At 44.1% G+C, this 20,527-nt stretch overlaps 1 protein-coding gene across 5 annotated transcripts in view; it reads right to left on the bottom strand.

Moving 5' to 3' along the window:
- Positions 1-997: 997 nt before the first annotated feature.
- spryd3 (SPRY domain containing 3) overlaps positions 998-20,527 on the bottom strand; it is a 51,455-nt gene continuing 31,925 nt past the window's right edge. For 4 of the 5 annotated variants that reach the window (XM_084366770.1, XM_084366768.1, XM_084366767.1 and 1 more), the window contains exons 8-11: positions 17,024-17,081; positions 9,147-9,266; positions 8,485-8,624; positions 998-5,824 (exon numbers count right to left, since the gene is read on the bottom strand). In XM_084366770.1, coding sequence (XP_084222896.1) covers positions 5,690-5,824; positions 8,485-8,624; positions 9,147-9,266; positions 17,024-17,081 — 453 coding nt within the window. In that variant the 3' untranslated portion in view covers positions 998-5,689. The remainder of the gene's footprint in view (positions 5,825-8,484; positions 8,625-9,146; positions 9,267-17,023; positions 17,082-20,527) is intronic. The other variant, XR_014623562.1, reaches the window with a different exon arrangement.

The following is a 20,527-nucleotide window of genomic DNA, read 5'->3' as shown; positions in this document are numbered from 1 at the left end:
CGGGATAAAAAACAAAAACAAGACACATCACCTCAATAAAACAAAGATTTCTCAACTTTCCATAAATTGCATTCGGGATAAACGAGCCCTTGCAGATCTTTATTTCCCTGCCAGAGGTATTCTTGTATCGTCGTCCCTGTTGGCGGCCCATTATCTTCCCTGCTGTCTTAACAATCCTATTCAGCTCGTTTCTTTTTACGAAGGTCAGGTTCCAGTACCAAACAGAACTATTAAAGACAAGAATGCTCTCTATCGGACTGACGTACACCCTTTTCCAGGACGTCAACGCCGACCCAAAACCTCCTCAGTCTCCTGTCCAAAAACAGTCTGGGGCTGGCTTTCTTACATATAAAATCAACACCGTCTGTGAAACTCAGTGTATCTTCTATATATGTTTTATATGTGAGAAAAGCCAGTCAGAGTTTTTTTTAGTTAGGAACACACACACACACAAAGTGAAAACACCAGCTGATGCTGTCGCGGCTGGTAACAAATTATTAACGACTGACCACAGACTTGATTTCTTCACCAGCTGCGACAGCATCAGCTGGTAATGTCTTCACCTCGTCAGCCTGTGTGTGTGTCATCATGGCAAAACGTGGTCCTGGAGACACCTTCTGTAGCGGGAACCAGCAGTGATTTTGAGCATTTTGTCGGGTGTTATGTCGAATTTTGGAGGAAAGGAAACTTTACAGGTGTGGGATCGAGATAAAAACTGAAGTTCGAAGGCGTTTGTGGTTCGACCCATCAGCAGTGAGCACTCATGTAATAATGTCGTCATGACTTCTGGGTAGTCACGGGTCAGAGATGATCCCTAGATCACCAGCATCTCTAACGGCATCGTTAATACATTTAAAGAATATATATATTTCTCAGTCTGGTAATGAAATTATCTGATTATTATCGTGTAACTCGTCTGTAAAACATAAAAGGACCATTAATAAAGCACAACTTCCAAACTCAAAAAAAACATTTGACAGAAAACCAACCCGTGACCTCTGTTACATTACTGAAACCTTTATTGATAATCACACATGTACTGAACAAGGCCTTTATAGTGCAAGTCAACAAGGCGAGGAATTATTACAGGAGTCCTTGGTGAGTAAATTCGGAGACGCTACAAACACTTATCAATCGGATTTAGCTCTAATTTGGTTGAACCGTGAAACTTTCTGTAAACTTAAAAAGATTCTGAGTAAACTTCAACATTAAGTGACTTTAATACCCTGAACTTCGACGTGGCCCAGACGTCCACATCAGTGTCTCGTTAATATCTTTGCACTGCCTAGCATAAGTTTGAACAGTTCGGCCTGAACTGAACTGAAGTCTCTATCCAGCCCTGCAGGAGGAGAACCACACAAGTGATGGACAGAGTTTCACGTGTCCTGAAGACCTGCCGAAGGTCGTCGTCATCATCAATGGCTCTAAAACAAACAACAGCTACAAACAAACAAATCTCCAGCAGAAATGATTTAACAGTTAAACCCTGTGTAGTAATTTTACATCGTGTTATACTCTAGCGTTTCTGTCTGCAGTTATCAGCTGTTTGCACCTGACAGGAAGGTACAGACGAGTTTTTAAACTTTACAGTTAACTTTACAGGGCTGCTGATGTTGTGATGGAGAAAATACAGATGTGCAGGAACTTGATGAAGAGTTTGGTTAACTGATTGAGCTGAAACAGTATCATAATGTTGATATCACGGTTCCCTTCAGTCGAACGGACTCGAACAAAACAAAACAAAAAAAATCATTCTGAATAATTTGTGTGGAAACCAGCTCCCACTGACACGACATGACAAACAGTATTTCTCTCATTCATCGACACGGATTGTTTTTATCTCCGGGGCCGGTTTCACAAAGTCACCTGACTTCACTCTCACTGGTGTTTACAGCTGACGGACCAAGCGTTCAAAGTCGGGCTGTCAGGATGTCAGATTTACACGGGACGATAACCGTTATATTGTAATTACTGTATACATTCATGGTAGCAGCCACACACTGTGCTAGTAGCTAGCTTGCTAACCAGTGTTAAGGTGAATCTGGTGTTTTTAAACCCGGGCCCTGTATTTACATGTTTTGGTGTGTAAATGATTCATACGTACGAAAGGTTTTGGGATCGTTGGCAGCAACGAGACTGAAATAGCTGCAACGTAATCCTTTGGGGCAACTCAGACTTTCAGAGTTACGTCCAGTAAAAGTGCTTGTTTTTGCCAGCGACAGGCTGAGGTTGTTATTTTTAACGTCTGACAACATTACAGAAACAAATCCTAGTGAGAGAGACAATTTTGTTACCAGAAACAAGTCCCAACGTTAGCTGTTACAGTCATTGCCTCATCTAGTTTGTTAATCAGTTAAATATTCAGCCATAAATTTGGAAAATAAATTCTTGGCAGTTCTTCTAAAAAACTCTGACTCACGTTTCCCCAGTCGTCTTCCTGCACTAACTTGCCTCTCGAGACATTTCAGAGCAACACTTCTCCTCGAGTTCGGGACTATTATTAACAAAAAGGTCTCTCTCCGCAGAATAACAACCTCAGCCCGTCAGTGACAATAACGAGCAGGATTACGCTGCAGCCATCGCAGCTGTATTGCGACTGTCAGCTGAGTTGAAGTGCGACCCCGAGTTTTAAAAAGACCGGAATCCTCCTTTAAATAATCTGAACGATATGAAAAAAACAAACATATTGTGATTATTTGAACAGATATTAAGATTGCGATATGATTCATGATTAGTGAGGTAATCATTGTTGACTGATCATCATAAATTTTAATTTTACTCAAAAAATAACCTATTAAAATAACTATGATGTGACATTTATTATACTTATCAATTTATAATTTTAATTGACGTTTAAAGCAAATTCCAACGTACATTTTTCTCAGTTGTGACTATTTGCTGTTTATTATTGTCTTATTTCGTAATTAATTGATCATTTTTGTGTTTTAGACGATTGGTTGGACAAAAACAATACAAAGACGGAGAGGTACGGGTATTTTTTTTCACCATCAAGAAAACACAGGAATTGTCAGATTAATCCGTCATAAAAATAATTGTAGTTGCAGCCCTGAGCTCGTGTTTCTTCTATCTTTGACATTATCATCAAGTAAACGTCGTTGATTTTTATCTCTCCATCCTCTCTTGTTACCTGTTAACTCAGTTTACAGGTAATAAAACCTCCATGTCTAGACCCTGAAGGAATGATGACTCAATTTTAATCTGATTGGCCGGTAGACGGGCCGTTCTGATTGGGTTTCGTTCTGTCCAGCATTAGTTACCATGGTGATCTAACACGATTAAAAAGTGAGCCAGCTTTTATGATACCAGAAAACCAGAAAAGACAGACGGCTAACCTGCTGAACGTGGCTTTGTGACACGGGCCCCCGGTGCTGCAGACACACAAACACATCATTAAAGTCTTTAAACATGCAGCTCGCGCAGCGACATCATTGTCTTTGTCTTCAAAAAAACATCCAGCAGTTAATTCGATATCACATATGGCATCGCAGAGAGGAAAATCATCTCCCGACTAATAAAAGCATGAAATGAATTCGAGCTGATTTAATTTTTCTCGGCTCATAGAAATCTGTTAAACTATCTGCGACATATCTCATCACAACTTCCAGGTTAAAAAGTGGAGGAAAGGAAGATAAGAAGGGAAATAATCTTTCATATACAGGGAAAATATGCACGATGACTAAAAGCTGTGCAAGAGGAGAACAAATTTTAAAGGCAAAGCACCAAAAAATTAACACTTCAGTCATTATTAACTCACTAACACTGAGGGAAAGTCAGGGGAAGTTTTGTAGTCCACGAAACTTTTCTGGAGCTTCGGAGCAAAACAGCGTCGCAGAGTTCTCCTGAACAACTGAAGTAGATGGAGACTTGTTTTAAAATGTAAAAAATGAAACTTAAAATGGCTCCACACAGTTTGTCAGCTGTTGTCAGAGTCTCCAGAAGACCAAAGATCCCAGATTAATTTTAAAAGACTTTATTTGCACGCTAACGCTTTTAGCTCCACAGCTACAGTGACGATTACAGCTTCAGGTTGTAAATGTTACTTTTTCAAACCAGTCTGGGGTCTCAGGGCTTCCAGAGACTTGGATGAAGCCTGATGAGCTGTCTGGAGCCATTTTATGTTTTTATATTTAGGCTTTCAAAAAAGTCCCCATCTACTTCCTGATCTACTTCCTCTTACTCTACATCAAATTCATGTTTGTATCCTGTGTGATCCAACAGTCCGACTGTCTCTGAACTATTACGTTTATATTTTTTAAAATACTTTTTTAGTATATTACTACACACTGTGTTTATATGAGTATGGGTACCTTGTTCTTCTTATTTATCTGTTATTCAACTTTCCGTCTGCTTCGGACTCGCAGCGTTGTTTTACTGTGAAGCTCCAGAAATGTTTTGTGGACTACGCAACTTCACCTGACTCTTCATCAGCACGGAGGTGAGGAGATAATGACAGGATTGTTTTTATTTTTGTGGGAACCCGTCCTTTAAAACACAGTATAACACTTCGCAGTGTGATGCAATCCAATAAACCTGTAACGGATGCAGGAGTGTGAGTTAAATGTCGCTGTCAGAAGTGTTTATTTGACTTTTTACAGTTGTTTTTATGGCTGTAATCTGGTGTTGCATCAGACTGGAGTGATTCTGTCTATTTTTTGCGCTAAATGTCTCCCCAGCTTCCCTTCATGGGACTATCTCAGGTTCTCAAAGTGCAAAAGCAAAACATTCCCTGAACTCTTGAATCATTAGATAAACTTAAAATTAACCGGCTCCCTCGTAGAAAATATACCTGACTTGTTTTTCTTTGCAGTCTGGCTCCAAAATGAAACAATAAAACGCTCAGAGATCTATTCATCCTCTCTCAGGACACATCTTGAATCTTGAGGCTGGCTCAGTGAGGGCATCTCACGTGAGGTTGCGATGACCAAACCTGTAACAATCCTCTAAAATAATCTCATACAAAATAAGCGTGGAAAACAGATCCACTGTTCACATCCAGCCAGCTCCGGGAGAGCAGCGAGCGAGGTGGGGCAACAGCAGGTCCCTGATCGCTCACAGGAGGGCAGCCTCACCCCGAGAGAGGACGGGGAGAGGGAGAGGGAGGGTGAGAAAGAGTGTGTGTGAGGGAGAGAGAGAGAGAGAAAGAGAGAGAGAGAGAGAGAGAGGGTGTATTCCCTGAAACTTAAACCACCCACGAGCTCTGACTCGGCACAACTGTTGGCCTCGCTCTGCTTTGCTTGGGGTCGTGACAAATGAAATAAACTAAGTGTGCCAGACCTCATGAGAGGGATTTAACAGCTCAGTGTTTCAGAGACGCGCTGCATGCAGAAGGAGGTTAGACGTGACGATGAAAGCAGTACAGATTGCATAGAAATAACAGTTAAATATCTTCCAGGAGTCTTCAGCTCCTGCACTCTGCATGCTGCAGGCCTCCCCCCCCCCCACCCCTCTCGCTCTCTGCCGACGATCCTGCTCGTGTATTCTGTGATGGCGGTGAAATATACAAGTCTTATAAATTAAAGCCGTGGCGGTGTCGAGGAAGACGACGGCGGCGTGCGTGCGTGTGTGCAGCTGAACTGAGTGTGAGCAGCATGCTAGGCTACCGTGGGTGAGCTCTACAGTGCAGCCAGCTGTTTTGCAGGGCGTCACGAGTCCAGTCGGCGCTCCCGGATCATCCGCTGAGGGGATGCAGATCCACCTTCACCTTTTCACCGCTGCTCAGCATCCCCACGGTGGGGTAGAGGCCCCCTGGAGGAACCACCATCTCCCTCCGGCCCATCAGCTTCCCGTTCCTGGTGAAGAACACCTGCAGGACCACAGGGGGGCGACAGTGAGTTGAAACACACAAACACAATCCCGCCTTTCACTGTAAATCCACTGATGGAGCGTTGGAACAATTAGTCATGAGAGAAAAGTCTTTTCATTATGACTGATAGGAGTGCAAACTTCACTTGAGAGCTCTCAGTGTGCTAGTTGTAAACAGGAATTATGTGCAGTTAGGAAATATCGTTAAACAAACAGGTGACACAGTAATGTCTGTCTTTTTCTGAGGGGGAAAAAAAAAGTCAGTGTTTACAGTACATGTCTCTACTAAATCAGCGAGTGATCAAACATTATCCAGCTGTTCTCAAAAGAAACATCAACAAGCTTTTCAATGCTAATACCGAGGGCTTCTCTCCAAGTCTGAGAGCAAATACCGACACACTAAAACAACAAGTGAAGTACTGGAGTGTGTGTCTTCGATAAATCAGGCTGAGTCACATATCAAACATTTACCGTACCACCCACTCGAAAAAAAAAGAGAGGCTTAACCGCTATTCAATTAGAGATGAAGGGTGAGTGAAACTGCAACAGGCTTCGTTTAGTTCGAACACCGGCGGCCCCCGACAGACGCACACACGTGCAGCCGTGCCCACTGAGGCCTCTGGGACGCCGGTGAGCGGTGCATTGAGGGTAATGTGTCCTGCTGAGTAAATATTGACAAATCCCTGGATTACGGCTCGGCCTCTTCTATTCTCACCCACTTGGGTTTCAGCACTGCGTGACCTCCCCCCCCCCCCACCCCCTGGCCTCGACTTGCACAACTGTGTAGGCAAGTTGGCCCAGCGGGTACGAGTCAGGACGAAGTGAAACTGCAGTAATTACAACAACAAACAACAAACAACAGCTGGGACATCGCAGCAGCAGCAGCGCGGGGCGATCAGAGCGGAGAGTGACTCGTGGATGGACCCGAAGACTTCGAGAACACAGAAGGTCTTTTCCAGGAACTGATTAGTAACCAAGAATTTACATTATTCCATCCAACAACAATAAAAATCATCCAATCTCTGTCCACTTCTCAGCATTTTTGGTTTCATTTTCCTGCGCTGGTCAGTTTTGATTTTGTTTACATGCAGTTTTCATTATTTATTTGCCATTTCAGTTCCCAACAGTTTTACATCATCCTGTTTTTTTGACTTTTTAAAGCTGCAGTAGCTTTTATTTGTTATTAGAAATGGATCGAATGTTTGACGTGAAAGAAGTTCTGTGCTGTTTCGGTGGAGGTGCGGTTTCGGAGCTTTACTTCGGGGTCGGGTCGATGAGCGATGCCGTCGACTGATGAGCCCCGACCACCGTAACATTTTGATTCAAAAGGGCGCCTTCACCGGAGAGCACGAAAAGCAGTGTGTCACCTGAGAGTTGTGGCGTCTTGTGACATGTGGGAGAGAAAACGAAAATACATTTGCTGCTGCTCAAATGTGCACAAATGTTACGTCTTCATTCATTAAACCCGCCATGTGAGGCGAACCTAAGACGCTCGGTGTTTCTTTGATCCTCTCTGTTGAGTTTTCTTAGCTCAGCTTCCTCAGTAGCCGGCTATCTTTGTTTCAAGCTTCCAAGGCTGAACACAGCTATGTTACGGACATGTGGTGCAGAGACTCTTTTACGGAGCGAAACAACGATGTGCTAACGCTCAGAATACCACTTCTAGCCAGCTCAGAGATTATTAGCTATTGTTAACAACTCCAGTCGATTGAACGCATTACACGGCATTTTGCTCGTACAAACACAGGAGCAACACGTCCACAGATGTAAACAGTATGTTCTACCATCTTTGTCGGGGTTTAGGTTGCTGAGGTGCGTCTGACTTTCCGAGTCGGAAATCTGACTTCAGGGATCGTTCCAGTCGAACTCGGAAATTCTGACTTCACATAATGAGAGAAAATCCGACCTCAAAGCAACACCGAACCACAGAACCACAATGTTATCCTTATGATTATATTGCTGTGGGTTTGTCACAATGTTTCTGTAGGAATTTATTTGAACATTTGTTGTTTTTTTCTTCAGCTGCATTGAGCTGCTTTCTCTTTATCATTTGATATTTTGTATAATCTGAAGAGTTGGTGGATTTTTTTTAAACGTGGCCACAGACCCAAAAATTAAAGACAAAATTTAAAGAGTTTCAGGTAAAATTCTGTCTCAGTCGGACTTTAAATACAGAAATTGGAAAGTTCGTTTGTGTGAATATTTATGATGGAAGATGTCATATTTTGGAGGAAGGTGCTGTGGGTTTACGGAGCTTTAAAGTTTATCTGTCCGACCGCAACTTTACCGTCCTGGTTAACTCTCGCCGCTCTCATAGTGGCGAACACAACGGAGCATTTAGCACTTGAAGCCTCAGACGTTTCCCTCAGGAGTTAATGGAAACCAAATGAGTCAAAGTGAGAGTAAATATTGTTGCTTTCGTCTGGTGGATACAAACACGACCGAGATGTTTGCTCATGTTGTTGGATGTGTTAATAGTTGTTTGTAAACACAACACTGACATCAACATCTTATCATCAACTTAATAGCAGTTTGTTACACTGCCCCCAAGTGGTCAAATGCAGACCTGCAATAAGTCCTGATCAAAACATAAAACTGATTCATCTCAAACATGTGGTTCATATACAGTAAGATGGGTATCACAGCTGTGTCGTTCCTCACCGTGACCTTCCTGACGTCCTGCCCCTGCTCCGCTTCTTCCCCGTCCTCCTCTTCCTCCTCTTCGTCGTTGAGGTACAGAACATTCTGGACGCCGGCGTGACCCGGTCGGACCTCCAGCCGATCCCAGTCGTCCACGTCACCTGAGGACAGAAGAGAGCTCGGTGTGTTTGAGGTTTTAATCGATGATGAAACAGCACAGAGAAGTGAGACATCAAAACAATGTTAATGAATGCCAAAACCAGACAAGTTGTGTTTTGTTCGTGGGCCTTCCAAGGTTAGATGACACTCGCTGCTGTCTCGTAGCGTCTGTAATTTTGATGCTACAGTACGTCAGAAGTGTAATCACAGGTTTGTTGGTGTGAAACGGATGCTCTGAAATCACCTGGGAGCAGGAAAGACTATATTTGTCCCTCAAGGAAGGAGGGAGGGGGAGGCAAGAACTTCCCCTTGACTGGAGTGGCTCCTCTGTACTCTGTGCGGGGGATCTTGGTTTGCATCCAGCTTCTTTCCCACAGGCAACACGAAGGACTCCGCTAAGACCGAATGTTGCCGCAACCGCCTCGTGCTAAACCACGATAAGCATGTTTAAGAGCGAAACCTCCCACAGACGCGCAAGTAATGAGTGACGCCGTAATCGTAGCACCTGAACCATGCGCCCTCACCTTCTCCATCCAGGATGTAGTCTCGAGGGAACATGATGCCGCAGCCCATGATGTCACCTTTGAAGCAGCGAGGACCGAACGCGTCTCCGACACCGCTGCCGTGAAAGATCTTACCATCGTCTGTAAGAGAGGAGAAACGAGAAGGAGGTTAATTAACTGCATGAAAACATATTTCTGTCTGTTCTTCTGCTGCACTCACAAAGTTAGATTGAGGACTTATATTACCTCTTTAGCGCCACATAAATGCAATCAAATACCCGTTTCACAAGTGTAAGGATGAAGTACGGTGGAAAAAACCAGTTCAGTAAAAAATGGCGTGAAAGACTAACGTAACCTTTGCTTGACGTACTACCTGTTACCTGTTTTCACCAGTGTCTGTTGATTGGTTGGTTCAGTTACACAAAAATTACTGAACAGATTTCTTACTTAGGAGGGAGGATGGGACTCGACCCAGAATAGATTTGCCTCATTAACTTTTGGTTTGGATCCAGATACTGAAGGGACGGATCCAGGAATTTCTCACTTTCTTCAACATTGCAAGACGGGACATTGTTCAATATTTCTCGTTAATTTCTCAGGGAATAACGCCTGGATCTAGATGGGGAAAAAATAAATAATCAGGCGTATTTCTGTGGTTGCTATCTATGAGCGAGTACAACTCTATGCGGACCCTAAAAACTGTTGGGCCTTGGGATGGTATGAGCTCTACTTAGTGCCATTCTTGTTTATTATTAGATAAGAGAAGATGTAACATTGATCCCCACAGCAGCAAAAGGGAACAAAGAAAAAGTAGCAGCGCAAAATATCAACTGATTAAGAGAAAAATAAAATACAACAAAATAAAAATATCCTAATAATTAGCGGAAGACGGCTGGATGGATGGACAGATTTGTGACATGAATCCCAAGACAAGAAAATATGATGAGGTATAACTCTCCCCCGGGCTTCACTAGTGCTGAAGAGAGACCGCAGTGTGTTGTGTGGCTCAAAATATCAGCTTCTGACAGTTTGAAGTCGAAGAAGTTAAGATAAATTGTATCTTAACTTTTTACTGTTTGCAAGTAAAAGACGTGTACGTAAAAAGTTTTTGCTAAAAATCAACATTTGCCTCTCATTAGGGGATGAGATTCCCATCTTCTGTTGCTGCAGTAGTGACAGTTTTGGCTGCAGGTCTGTTGATGTTGACTGAAGTTTCACAAGAAAAGATTAAATAACGTCCTGCAGCACAATCCTCACATCAATCCTGCTTCAGGTTTGTTAGTGTTTCCTGACAGCCTGCAATCAGATGCAAAAACATTTTATAACATAACTGCACGCTGCAGGGAAGAGAAAGTACTTCAGACTTCAACACTTTGATTTGAGGAAACTGCAGGTCTCGAAAAGTTACGTGTTTCATCGCTGAAATTGACTTCCAAGACGTGGACAACGCCGCGTCTTTTAATGTGTTTACCACAGCGTGCAACATGCGTACATGGTGTACATGCGATGTAGTGCAACACTTTCAGGACATCCTGACATTCCAGTCAGACGATGATGTGTAAAGGCGAAAGCAGCGCTAGTAAAAACACTTCTCGCTAAAAAAAAAAAAAAAAAAAAGGACATCAACATCCAAAGGAAATCATCAAAACAACACATACTACAGTTGTGAGAGACAACAATGGAAAAAAAGGGCAAAAGAAAAACATTGCAGAGGTAGCTTGCAGACGAGCTCTCCTCAAGCGAAGCGGCGTGGCTGCGGCTGGTAAATATTTATGGAGTTGTCATGGGACCCGTCCCCGGCTCAGGATACTGTTTAAACAATCTCTATCTGAGCACCGGGAGGGAGACGGAGACACTGTATCATTACAGCTCCCATGCGGGCCCTTGTCACAACACCACACACAAGGCAAACAGTGGAGGCCACGCCGGCACAGGCGCAGCGCGACTAAAAATAGCAGAGCAGGGTTTTGTAGAGTGACAACGGCTGGAGCCGGAGGTGAGCTGAGGTGAGGTGAGGAAGTCCAGGTTTGGACCCAAGGATGGAGCTAGTTCACTGGGGCAGGAGAGACAGGAAGAGCCCGGCGGAGCGTCGAGGGCTGGACGGATGTTCATGACATTAACTAGAGAAACCTTCAAAATACAAGCACACGTCTTTGGCAGTTTTATTTAGATTATATAAATGATTCACTGACGCCAACGAGCCTTTAATTATCTATAAAAATACACAACTGTAGCTCTCTTTAACTGAGGAGGTGCGACAAACTGCAATGGCTGAATCATCGGTAAAATGATTTGTAGGTTAAATCATTTTTTGATCGACAGAACATAAATTAATGACCTGAAATGTTGATAATCAATGTAAGTTATTAATTAAGTAAAAGTGCAACACATTCTCCATTTACCGCTTCTCAAATGTGAGGCTTCGCTGGTAACATCTGTCTTATGTTTCACTGTGAATCCGTTTGGACAAGAACACAAAGTTGCAGCTGTGACAGTAGATGATGCTTCAAATATGGATGCTGCTGCAAAGAATCTACAAATTCTTTAATGCACAGTATTTAATTTCTGCCACCAGGGGGCTCTCAATCAAAACAAAACAAGAGCCGGCTCAGAGGGGAGAGAGTAAGGTGCACAGCTAGATCTTCTGGAGGAATAAAAACCCGGAGTCACATCAGATTCTGCTCTGATCCGGAGGCGTTGACCGACGGGAGGAGAGCTCAGAGATTAGTTTATCTCCACTCCCGTTTATCAACCTGACTGCAGCAGTGATCCGCGGAGGTGACCTCAACTGTCGGGTGTCGGGGAAACGTACTTTACAGAGAGGAGGGAGGAAAAATAAGAGAGAGAACCAGAGTTTTTGATGAGTGCTGAGTTCATTGAGAGTTTGACTTGAATTCCAACACAAAAGCCCTGTGAATTTGAGTGAGAACACGCTGAACATTTCTATTTAACAACCAGCATTGCTGATGAAAATCTATCTGAAGTCACTCCCCACCCGCTTCGCCACTCCAGCTGTCCGGCAGTGCTGCGCCGCGCTGCAACTCAAAACGCAGCCGGTGGATGTTGACTGACGAGGGAGCGCGGAGCAAAACCGCAGCGGAGTCGTTCTGCAACGCTCACGCAACCAGTGGAGTCAGGCACAAATGTTCACAGACAACAGGTAATGTTGTTTTAAAGATCAAATCATGCAACGTTTAGTCTTGTTCCCCTGACTTCCTTCCTCACACTCTCGACTCTCTCGGAACAAAATGTGAAATATTGTCCAGATGGATGGAGAACCAAAAACATAATGCATCCAACCACGACTATCTCCGACACAGATGCATAAAGAAGGACAATATCTAGGCAGCACATTATTGGAAAAAAAAGTGCTAAATTATAAAATGTTCTGCACAGTAATCATTTAAGTAATCTTTAAGTCAACACATTTTGTCCTGCAGTTTTACTTTATGAGCGTACAATAATCTGCCTGTTGCTTTTCTCAAGTGTGCTTTGGTGCTTGAAAAGATTGGAAATCGAGATTCAGGAAGCAGGCTCAATTTGGAGCTAGGCTGTGGCGGAAAATGTTAAAATTTGTGTTGGAGACCAGAGAGTTTAAAATTAGCACAGAGGTGTTGACCATGGTTTGGCTCCGACGCTGGTGAGAGTGTACGGAGCAGAATACGGGTGATAGTGTTAATGGGAACGCCAAGATCATAAACTGAGGCAGCTGTTGGAGAAGCCGACAAAGTTAGCTACTGTGACCGCCACCAGGTGCTGGATCCGAAGGTGATCCGAGCAGCAGCAAGAAGGTAGAAAACTGGAGGCGAGTGTGGGGGTTTGGAGCCGAGCCCACAGGAGGAGAGGGCAGAGAACCCGACTGAGAGCAGCTGGGAACAAGAAAACAGGCTTTCTCGTAACATGAGAGTTTGTCTGGAAAGAACTGGGCTTCCCTGCCCGGGGAACAATGACTTCACAGACTCCTAAAACATGAAAAATTAAAAATAAATATTGATTCCATGATTTCACCGACTCTCACACACACACACACACACGAGAGTTTGTACGTTTTCCTAAGCATTTACTATAAATTCAATTTGCAGCTGTCGAGTGTTGAGCTGTTGATATATAATATACAATATACTTCCTGACCCCATTTGTCAGTGAGACCCCAACTTAAAAAAGCATATGAACAATAAATCTAATTGATCTCTGGTTACAGCTCCCCCAGAATGATGAGTAAAGCCCGAGTGGAGACTCTGTGGTTATATGATGGTGGTAAGGTTACTGGCTTAACTCTAGGGTGAATGGTGGCGATGACGTGATCAAAAGACAAATAATCTGCAGCTATAACTTTTATTGTTTTCATTTGGTAACCACAGAACAAACATGAGGTCCTGTCAGAGGGATACAGCACAGGACGCCTCCGTCTTTACTCTGGAGCTCCAGTAGTGTCTCTGTGAAAGGTCTAATAAACAGTCCAGATTCAGATTGTTGCTTTTCTTTGTCTCAATGTGATGATAAACAGAATATTTCCTGGGTTTTTTTTCCACAGTTGTAGGGAAAATACAAGCAATAGGACGTCATCACTACGGGTTTTCTGGAAATTGTGGTCGAAATCTTTCGCAAGATTATATAGACTACAGGATTAATTGAAATAATAAGTAGAAATCATCTTTTGTGATGGGTTGATCACAGTGTGACTCACTGGATGTAGACTGTTGTTAAAAATCCCTGTCTCTAAGGGAAACAACAACAACCTACACACTGAAAACTGCAAGTTACCCTAAAGGCTCATTTATGCACAACGCTAGATATGCATACAGATGTCCATATTTCTACACGTTTAGCTTAGAGATACGAACGAACGGAGCAGTACCGCTGGTAGTCGTGCGGGTCAGTGTAGCAGTTTAGCCAATAGCTCAAGGGAGACAGGACCACGAGACAAGAGGAAGAAGTCTTTAAAGATGGCTGAACTTTTTGAGAAGTTGGTGAGAAGTTTTAAACATCCGTGAGATGTTACTTTGCCCGGGCACAGACAGCTGGGAGGTGATTGGGCGGTGGCGAAGGAAAAGTGGTGGTCCGTGCAAGACAAAATTGGCCTGACCGATTTGAGTGGCGCCCTCCTGTGGTGTCTTTAAAAAGGTCGACGTTTCAGACGCAGGAGATTTTGTGAAGGTCTTTTGCGATAGATTCATCAATGCAAAGGTGGAAAGTGTGTGCAAGAATGACTCTTTTCATCGTAATTAACCGATATGAAACATCGTGAGCTGCAGCTGTAGGACACACAGGCTCTTTTCAAAGTATTTGATGCGTTTTCCACACTCTTTGTGCCGCTAAGTGCTATAGAGACTATGTCATCCAAGTCCATTTTTGTCCCATTAGGTAAGACGGTAAAATGATCCCCCTATACAACATGTTGGTGTTGAATATTTGTTTTTGTAGAACCTGAGCTGGAATCAGATTAGACCCCGTCACTGATACAGAGCACAGAAGTAAGAATGAGCCCTATTATCTCAGGTTGGCTGGGTGGTGATGGATGGATGGAGGTGGCGGTGGTGGTAGGGCATAACCTTCAGCTGCGGGTGTTGAGTCATAGCACGTGTGAGTCACTGATGGGGGGTTTGAAGGGGGGGCTGACAGGGTTAATGAGGCTTGCTGAGGAGCACTCACTGGTTGGATGGCTGGTTGCTCATGATAGGTCCCACAGGGGCCCACAGGGACTCGCAGCGCCCCACGGCCCATTAACTTGCGGAGCTAACCCGAGCCAACACACAGGATGGAGGTCCGCGCTGGGCCCGCTCCCAACACAAACACTCAGGTAACACCAGCGCAGGCCAACGAACTCTCAAACTATATACAAGCTATACAAAAGGAGCAGCGGTGTGGTTGACAGGATGCGTGTATATGACTGGAACACACCCGGAGTAAAAATCACAGACTTTTAAAGTCAATAACACACATCACATGTGATCCAGGTCAACACTGGTCGCGTGTCCAACACAATGTACCGTAAACCGGCGTGGAGGAGGAGAACTCAGAAGTCAAACTGTTGATGCAAAGTATAAACAAGTAAAGAAATAATGCTGCACTGAATCATTATGTAATTTATGTATTTGCCTCCAGGCTGCATAATATAACTCAGAAAAACCATCTGCAGCCACTGACAGCTAATGATAAAAACATTACAAACAGTCACAGTGCGTTAAGGAACAGCATGGAGCACGATAAAAATATAAGCAGTCTGTAGAAGGTTAACGCCTGCCAAGAAAATCCTGGCAGACATTTGCCCCTTTAGATACTGAGGTCAAATACAAAAACCAACCATAAAAGTTAATAAACAGAGGTACCACGTGCAACAGAAACACCTCTTCACAGCATTCTTGGCTCGCAGCGAGCAGGAAAACCAAGGTAACAAAGCTAAAGTCATTCCTTCTTTAAGTAATTTCTGCTGTGGTTATATGACCTGGGGTATATTATACTGTGTATACATTGAGTTTCTGTCAGTCTGCCAGAGAGCGTCCGCGTGCAGTTCACGAGGCTGCTGCGCTGCTTAGAGAAAATCTTGGACGCATGGAGGAGGATGAGGAGGAGAGGCATGAAGAAGAGGCCCTCACTGTTGATATTAAGTAGCTGGATCACAGCCTCACCTTAGGGAAGGCAAACCTCATGCGCACAGCGTGGAAAACCACATACATCATTTTAGTCTCTAACAAATAAGATTAATGGGAGCTGTGCTGGGGCGCGCACATTTCTGTGGTGTTCGACGGACAGCAGCCAAACCAGGCGGACCGCAGCGCTAGACCTGTGGGACTGGCACGGTGAGCCCCTGTGAATGACTGGTCTCGTCTGTCACTCAGCGATGAGGCATCGGCAGGACGCACAGCATCAACTGTTATTATTATAATTAATGTATCTTAAGCATAAATGGGATCGCCTGAGGGATACCGGGATTTAGGACCAGAAACATCGACTAGAAACACGACTGGAATGTGCAGAGTGAACAAGAAAGTGTGTTTTGATGGCTGATTGGAGGTCAGCTGGAAGAAAAGTACACAAACCTTCCTCTATAAATGAAATCAAACACATTTCCTGGCGGAAAAACATACGACAGAAAGTGACATTTGTGGCGTGTGAATCACTCAGAGCGAGAGCAGCTGAAAATCCCCCTGCGAGAGAGATTAACAATGGGATGCTTCAGACCGAGATACTGCAGATAAAAGGCAGCTAGATCCTAACCGCTTCGGTCTGATAAGGACTAACAAGATCTTGACTGTGACAGTGGATTGTCAGATAAAGAGGCAGCTACCTAATGTAGCTTGTACGCTGTAATAACAACCACCTACCTAGCTGCCGCTATTCTCATATCGCGGCAGCTAGCGTTTGATAGCTAATCTCTTAGCACTGATAGCGAGGGGTGCTGAGGCCTGGAATGGGAGCTGTGGGGGTTTAGTGCAGATGCCCGTAAAGATAATGTTCACAAGCCTGTCGTCGCAAACAACCAAGACTGAGCGTGTGTGTGTAAGCGTAAGAAGATAAAGATAACTAAATTCGTTTTTTCAAGCCATGTAGAGAGACATATTTAGAGAGAGGGAGGGAGAGAGATGGAGATATGATCCCTCTCCTCTTTCTGATGCTGTCAGTGTATGTTTTTATCTGTTTTCGTCCCTTTTATCTGCCCACAATCCTCCTTGATCTCTGTTTGTGCAAGGCACCTTGACTTCCAGCTGAGACGGTGCCCTGTGATGTTTGTATCTAAAAAGGCAGCAGATACAGTAGATGCTTTAGAGGAAGTTTATCACAAGACTACAGAGGAAATTCCAAATAATCTTCTCTCTAAGAAATACAGAACGACGGACAGAGAAAGCGAAAGAGAAATAAGGCTAAAAAAAAAAAAAAAAAGGTGCTTGAAATCTCACCTGCATGGTACGCCACTGAACCTCGGCTCCATCCTGGGTGTCTGTTCCTGGGGTAGTCCTGCACAGACACAAACAGCGACACAGGTCACAAACACACGTTTTGGGGGTCCACCACTTGATGTTTTGGACTACAGGTACTTAAATGGTTAAAAATGGCCTCCAAATATCTGCCCATTGCAGTGGACACCATGCATGACAGGGTTAAATGCAGACTATCGCTTTTATGACACACCGCTTCATCACGAGGAGAAATCCAAAGTCTGTCAATCAACTCTGAATTACAGAGTCGAGAGCCAGTAGCAGTTTTACATTGTTTCCCTGCACACTGACCAGCACAGATTGATCATTTTATTCTTTCACTAACATTAACAGGTTAATGAGAGGATTCCTTTCCATTTTCAAGATTCAAGATTCAAGATTCAAGAGGGTTTATTGTCATTCCACCATAAACACAGTACACAGTGCAATGAAATAACGTTTCCCAAGAGGCTTCAGTGCAAACAAACAACAACAACAACATAGAACGACAACAACAGTACCATACGCTACATGAAACTGCTAGTGTAGTGCAAAAATACTTTTAAAGTGACTGTGATTATTATTATTGTTATTATTATTATTATTATTTACATGAGGTGCAATAGTGCATCAGACTAATACAAAACAAAACAGCGACGCAGGACAACACACAACACACAACAGGGTAACAGAGGTAGTCAGATCAGTCCCTGGTTGCCTTACGGATGCAGCGTGTGGTGTAAATGCCTGAGATGGAGGGGAGAGTGACTCCGATGATCTTTTCTGTCAGGTTCAGCTAACGTCTCTCCGAGAGAAGAAGTATGTATGCCTTTCTTCAGGGTTTCACCATGCCAACAGAAATAACTGGAGGGCCAACTTTTGGATAAGATCTGAGCATGACTCAGAGGTAATTACCAGAGATGTTTTATCTGTTTTCTAGGCTTCACCTCCATTACTGTAGAAACACATTACCGAACAAGAGAGAGGAAGGAGGAGGAGGGCAGTGACATTATGCTCCTTCCATCTTCAAAATGCTTTACTTCTCACACACACACACACACTCTGGTAAACTCTTGTCACTGAATTTCTTTTAAACTAGTAGTAAAGGTGTAATCTGTAAAATACGGCCATAATTCAAAAAGTACCTCCAAAACATAGAGGGAGCAACTGCTAGCTAGCTATCTTTGCCTGTAGCTAGGTGCCGTTAGCTAATTGTTTATAGCCGCGGAGCGAGTAGCTCGAGAGTTTGCCCCTACCGAGACCACAGATAACCCGGGAGTCACCATGGGCGACGGGGCCCAACTCTACTGGATTTGGCATCACGACGACAGAGTAAACACGGGACAGAACACAGCCTCCCAGAGCGACCGAGGCCAGTTTGGCATCAGGAGACACAGTACAGCGGCGACACAGTGGCGACACAGTGGCGATACAGCAGTGATACAGAAGCGATACAGCGGCGTTACAGCAGCGATACAGCGGCGATACAGCGGCGATACAGAAGCGATACAGCGGCGATACAGCGGCGTTACAGCAGCGATACAGCGGCGATACAGCGACGATATAGCTGCAATACAGCGCCAATACAGCGGCGATACAGGGGCGATACAGGGGCGATACTGCGGCGATACAATTGCGATACAGTGGCGATACAGCTGCGATACAGCTGCAATACAGCAGCGATACAGCGGCGATACAGCGGCGATACAGCAGTGATACAGAAGCGATACAGCGACGATACAGCTGCGATACAGCTGCGATACAGCGGCGATACAGCGGCGATACAGCAGCGATACAGCTGCGATACAGCGGCGATACAGCGGCGATACAGCGACGATACAGCAGCGATACAGCAGCGATACAGCTGCGATACAGCGACGATACAGCGACGATACAGCGGCGATACAGTGACGACACAGCGGCAATACAGCGGCGATACAGCGGCTCTAACTTCAGGGAAGACAAGACATGGCAGGCGGGGACAGAGAGTCGGTCATCATTTGTAATAAAAACAGCATGTAGACCTGGAATATTTTCACATCGTACTCTGGGAATCGAGGATTTATTTCAACCAAAGCAGAGGTGATTGTGGAAAAGACAAACCACCACGAGTTTGAAGGAAGTGTGCTTAACGATGAGTTAATGAGGCAATTAAGCTCGTCTCAGTTCGGGAAGTAGAAGTAAGAGTATTTAATTTCTTGACAATTCATCACAGGGGCTATCGGACTATTGCCTCTGGTCAGTAAAAAGTGGTATTATGAGACAGGACGGGTCAGGGCTAGCTGGTTAGCATCGTTTTAAACTAAAATTCTGGCCACATCTTACATACTGTGCCTTTCACAGACAAAAAAAAAAGGCAACCGAAAGACTTTCATTTTGTCTCAGGTCAAAGAAATTCCGAATTATGACCAGGATTGCAGGAAAAAAGGAGGAAAAGTCAGCCTTTGGCGAGTCACAGTAAGGGGAAAAGTTATTTCATCCAAACAAAAGAACGGCCAATGATGACTGATGTAGACACCGAAGAGACAATACATCACTCAACTAGAATTACTGCCTGGAGGTTGTACAACTCTGCTAACCAGTCAAGATGCAGTTTACATGCATGTCTGCCCAGAATCATAGTATACGAGGTAAAGACTTCGAAGGAATTTAATTAAAAAAAAGGTATTCGGTGTTATTCTCATTTTAGGTGAAATGGAAGTTGTCACTACACTGACATGTTTGATTCCAGCAAATAATTTCCAGTGAGCAAAACAGTCAAATTCCTTGTATGTGTTCATGTTTGGCCGATACAGCTGATTCTGATAGAACACACACATGTCGGACCTGGCAGCACAGACGATCCCTCCACAGTTTCAAAGGGGAACACCCAAGTTTAGTGTCATCAATTCAGTATCGACCCGAACGCAAAATATGGTCACAATTTCCCCTTTCTGTTCCCGAGTTGAAAACTGGTGTTTTTTGCAGAGTATTATGACGTCACAGTGAAGTTGACCTTCTAGATATTATGATACTATTTAATCCTATTAGACATTTGTTTGAAATATTGTCACAGGTAGTCAGCAGTGAGTTATGGACAAAAAACATGTAGCACGAGGTCACAGTGACCTTTGGCCAATATTTGGTTTGCTCTGGTTCCTGGAGATATTGTGTTCACAAGAATGGGAGGGACGGACAGACGGACGGAGGGAGGGACAACCCAAATACATAATTCTTCCCACCAAGCTGCCGCCAGCGTGGAGGCATGAAGACAAAAAATGGGCAGATGTAATTATGATTGTTAGCACCTGTGTGGAGCAGAGAAATGAGTAATGGGGACAACGCAGACAGGCAGACTTGGTCGGGCCAGGCAGACAGAGTGCAGCATTTGAGGACAAGACATCAGGGAAACATCAACGATCCTGTCTGACAACCCCATTGGGGCTTGAGGAACAGGAAATGGAAATGGATGGGGGGAAAGTGAGAGAGAGAGAGAGGGAGAAGAGG

Source organism: Pagrus pagrus (assembly GCF_965226575.1).
Source record: "Pagrus pagrus genome assembly, chromosome: 11".
Taxonomy (NCBI): domain Eukaryota; kingdom Metazoa; phylum Chordata; class Actinopteri; order Spariformes; family Sparidae; genus Pagrus; species Pagrus pagrus.
The sequence above is the reverse complement of the archived record's forward strand: the minus strand, read 5'-3'. Positions and strand labels throughout refer to the sequence as shown.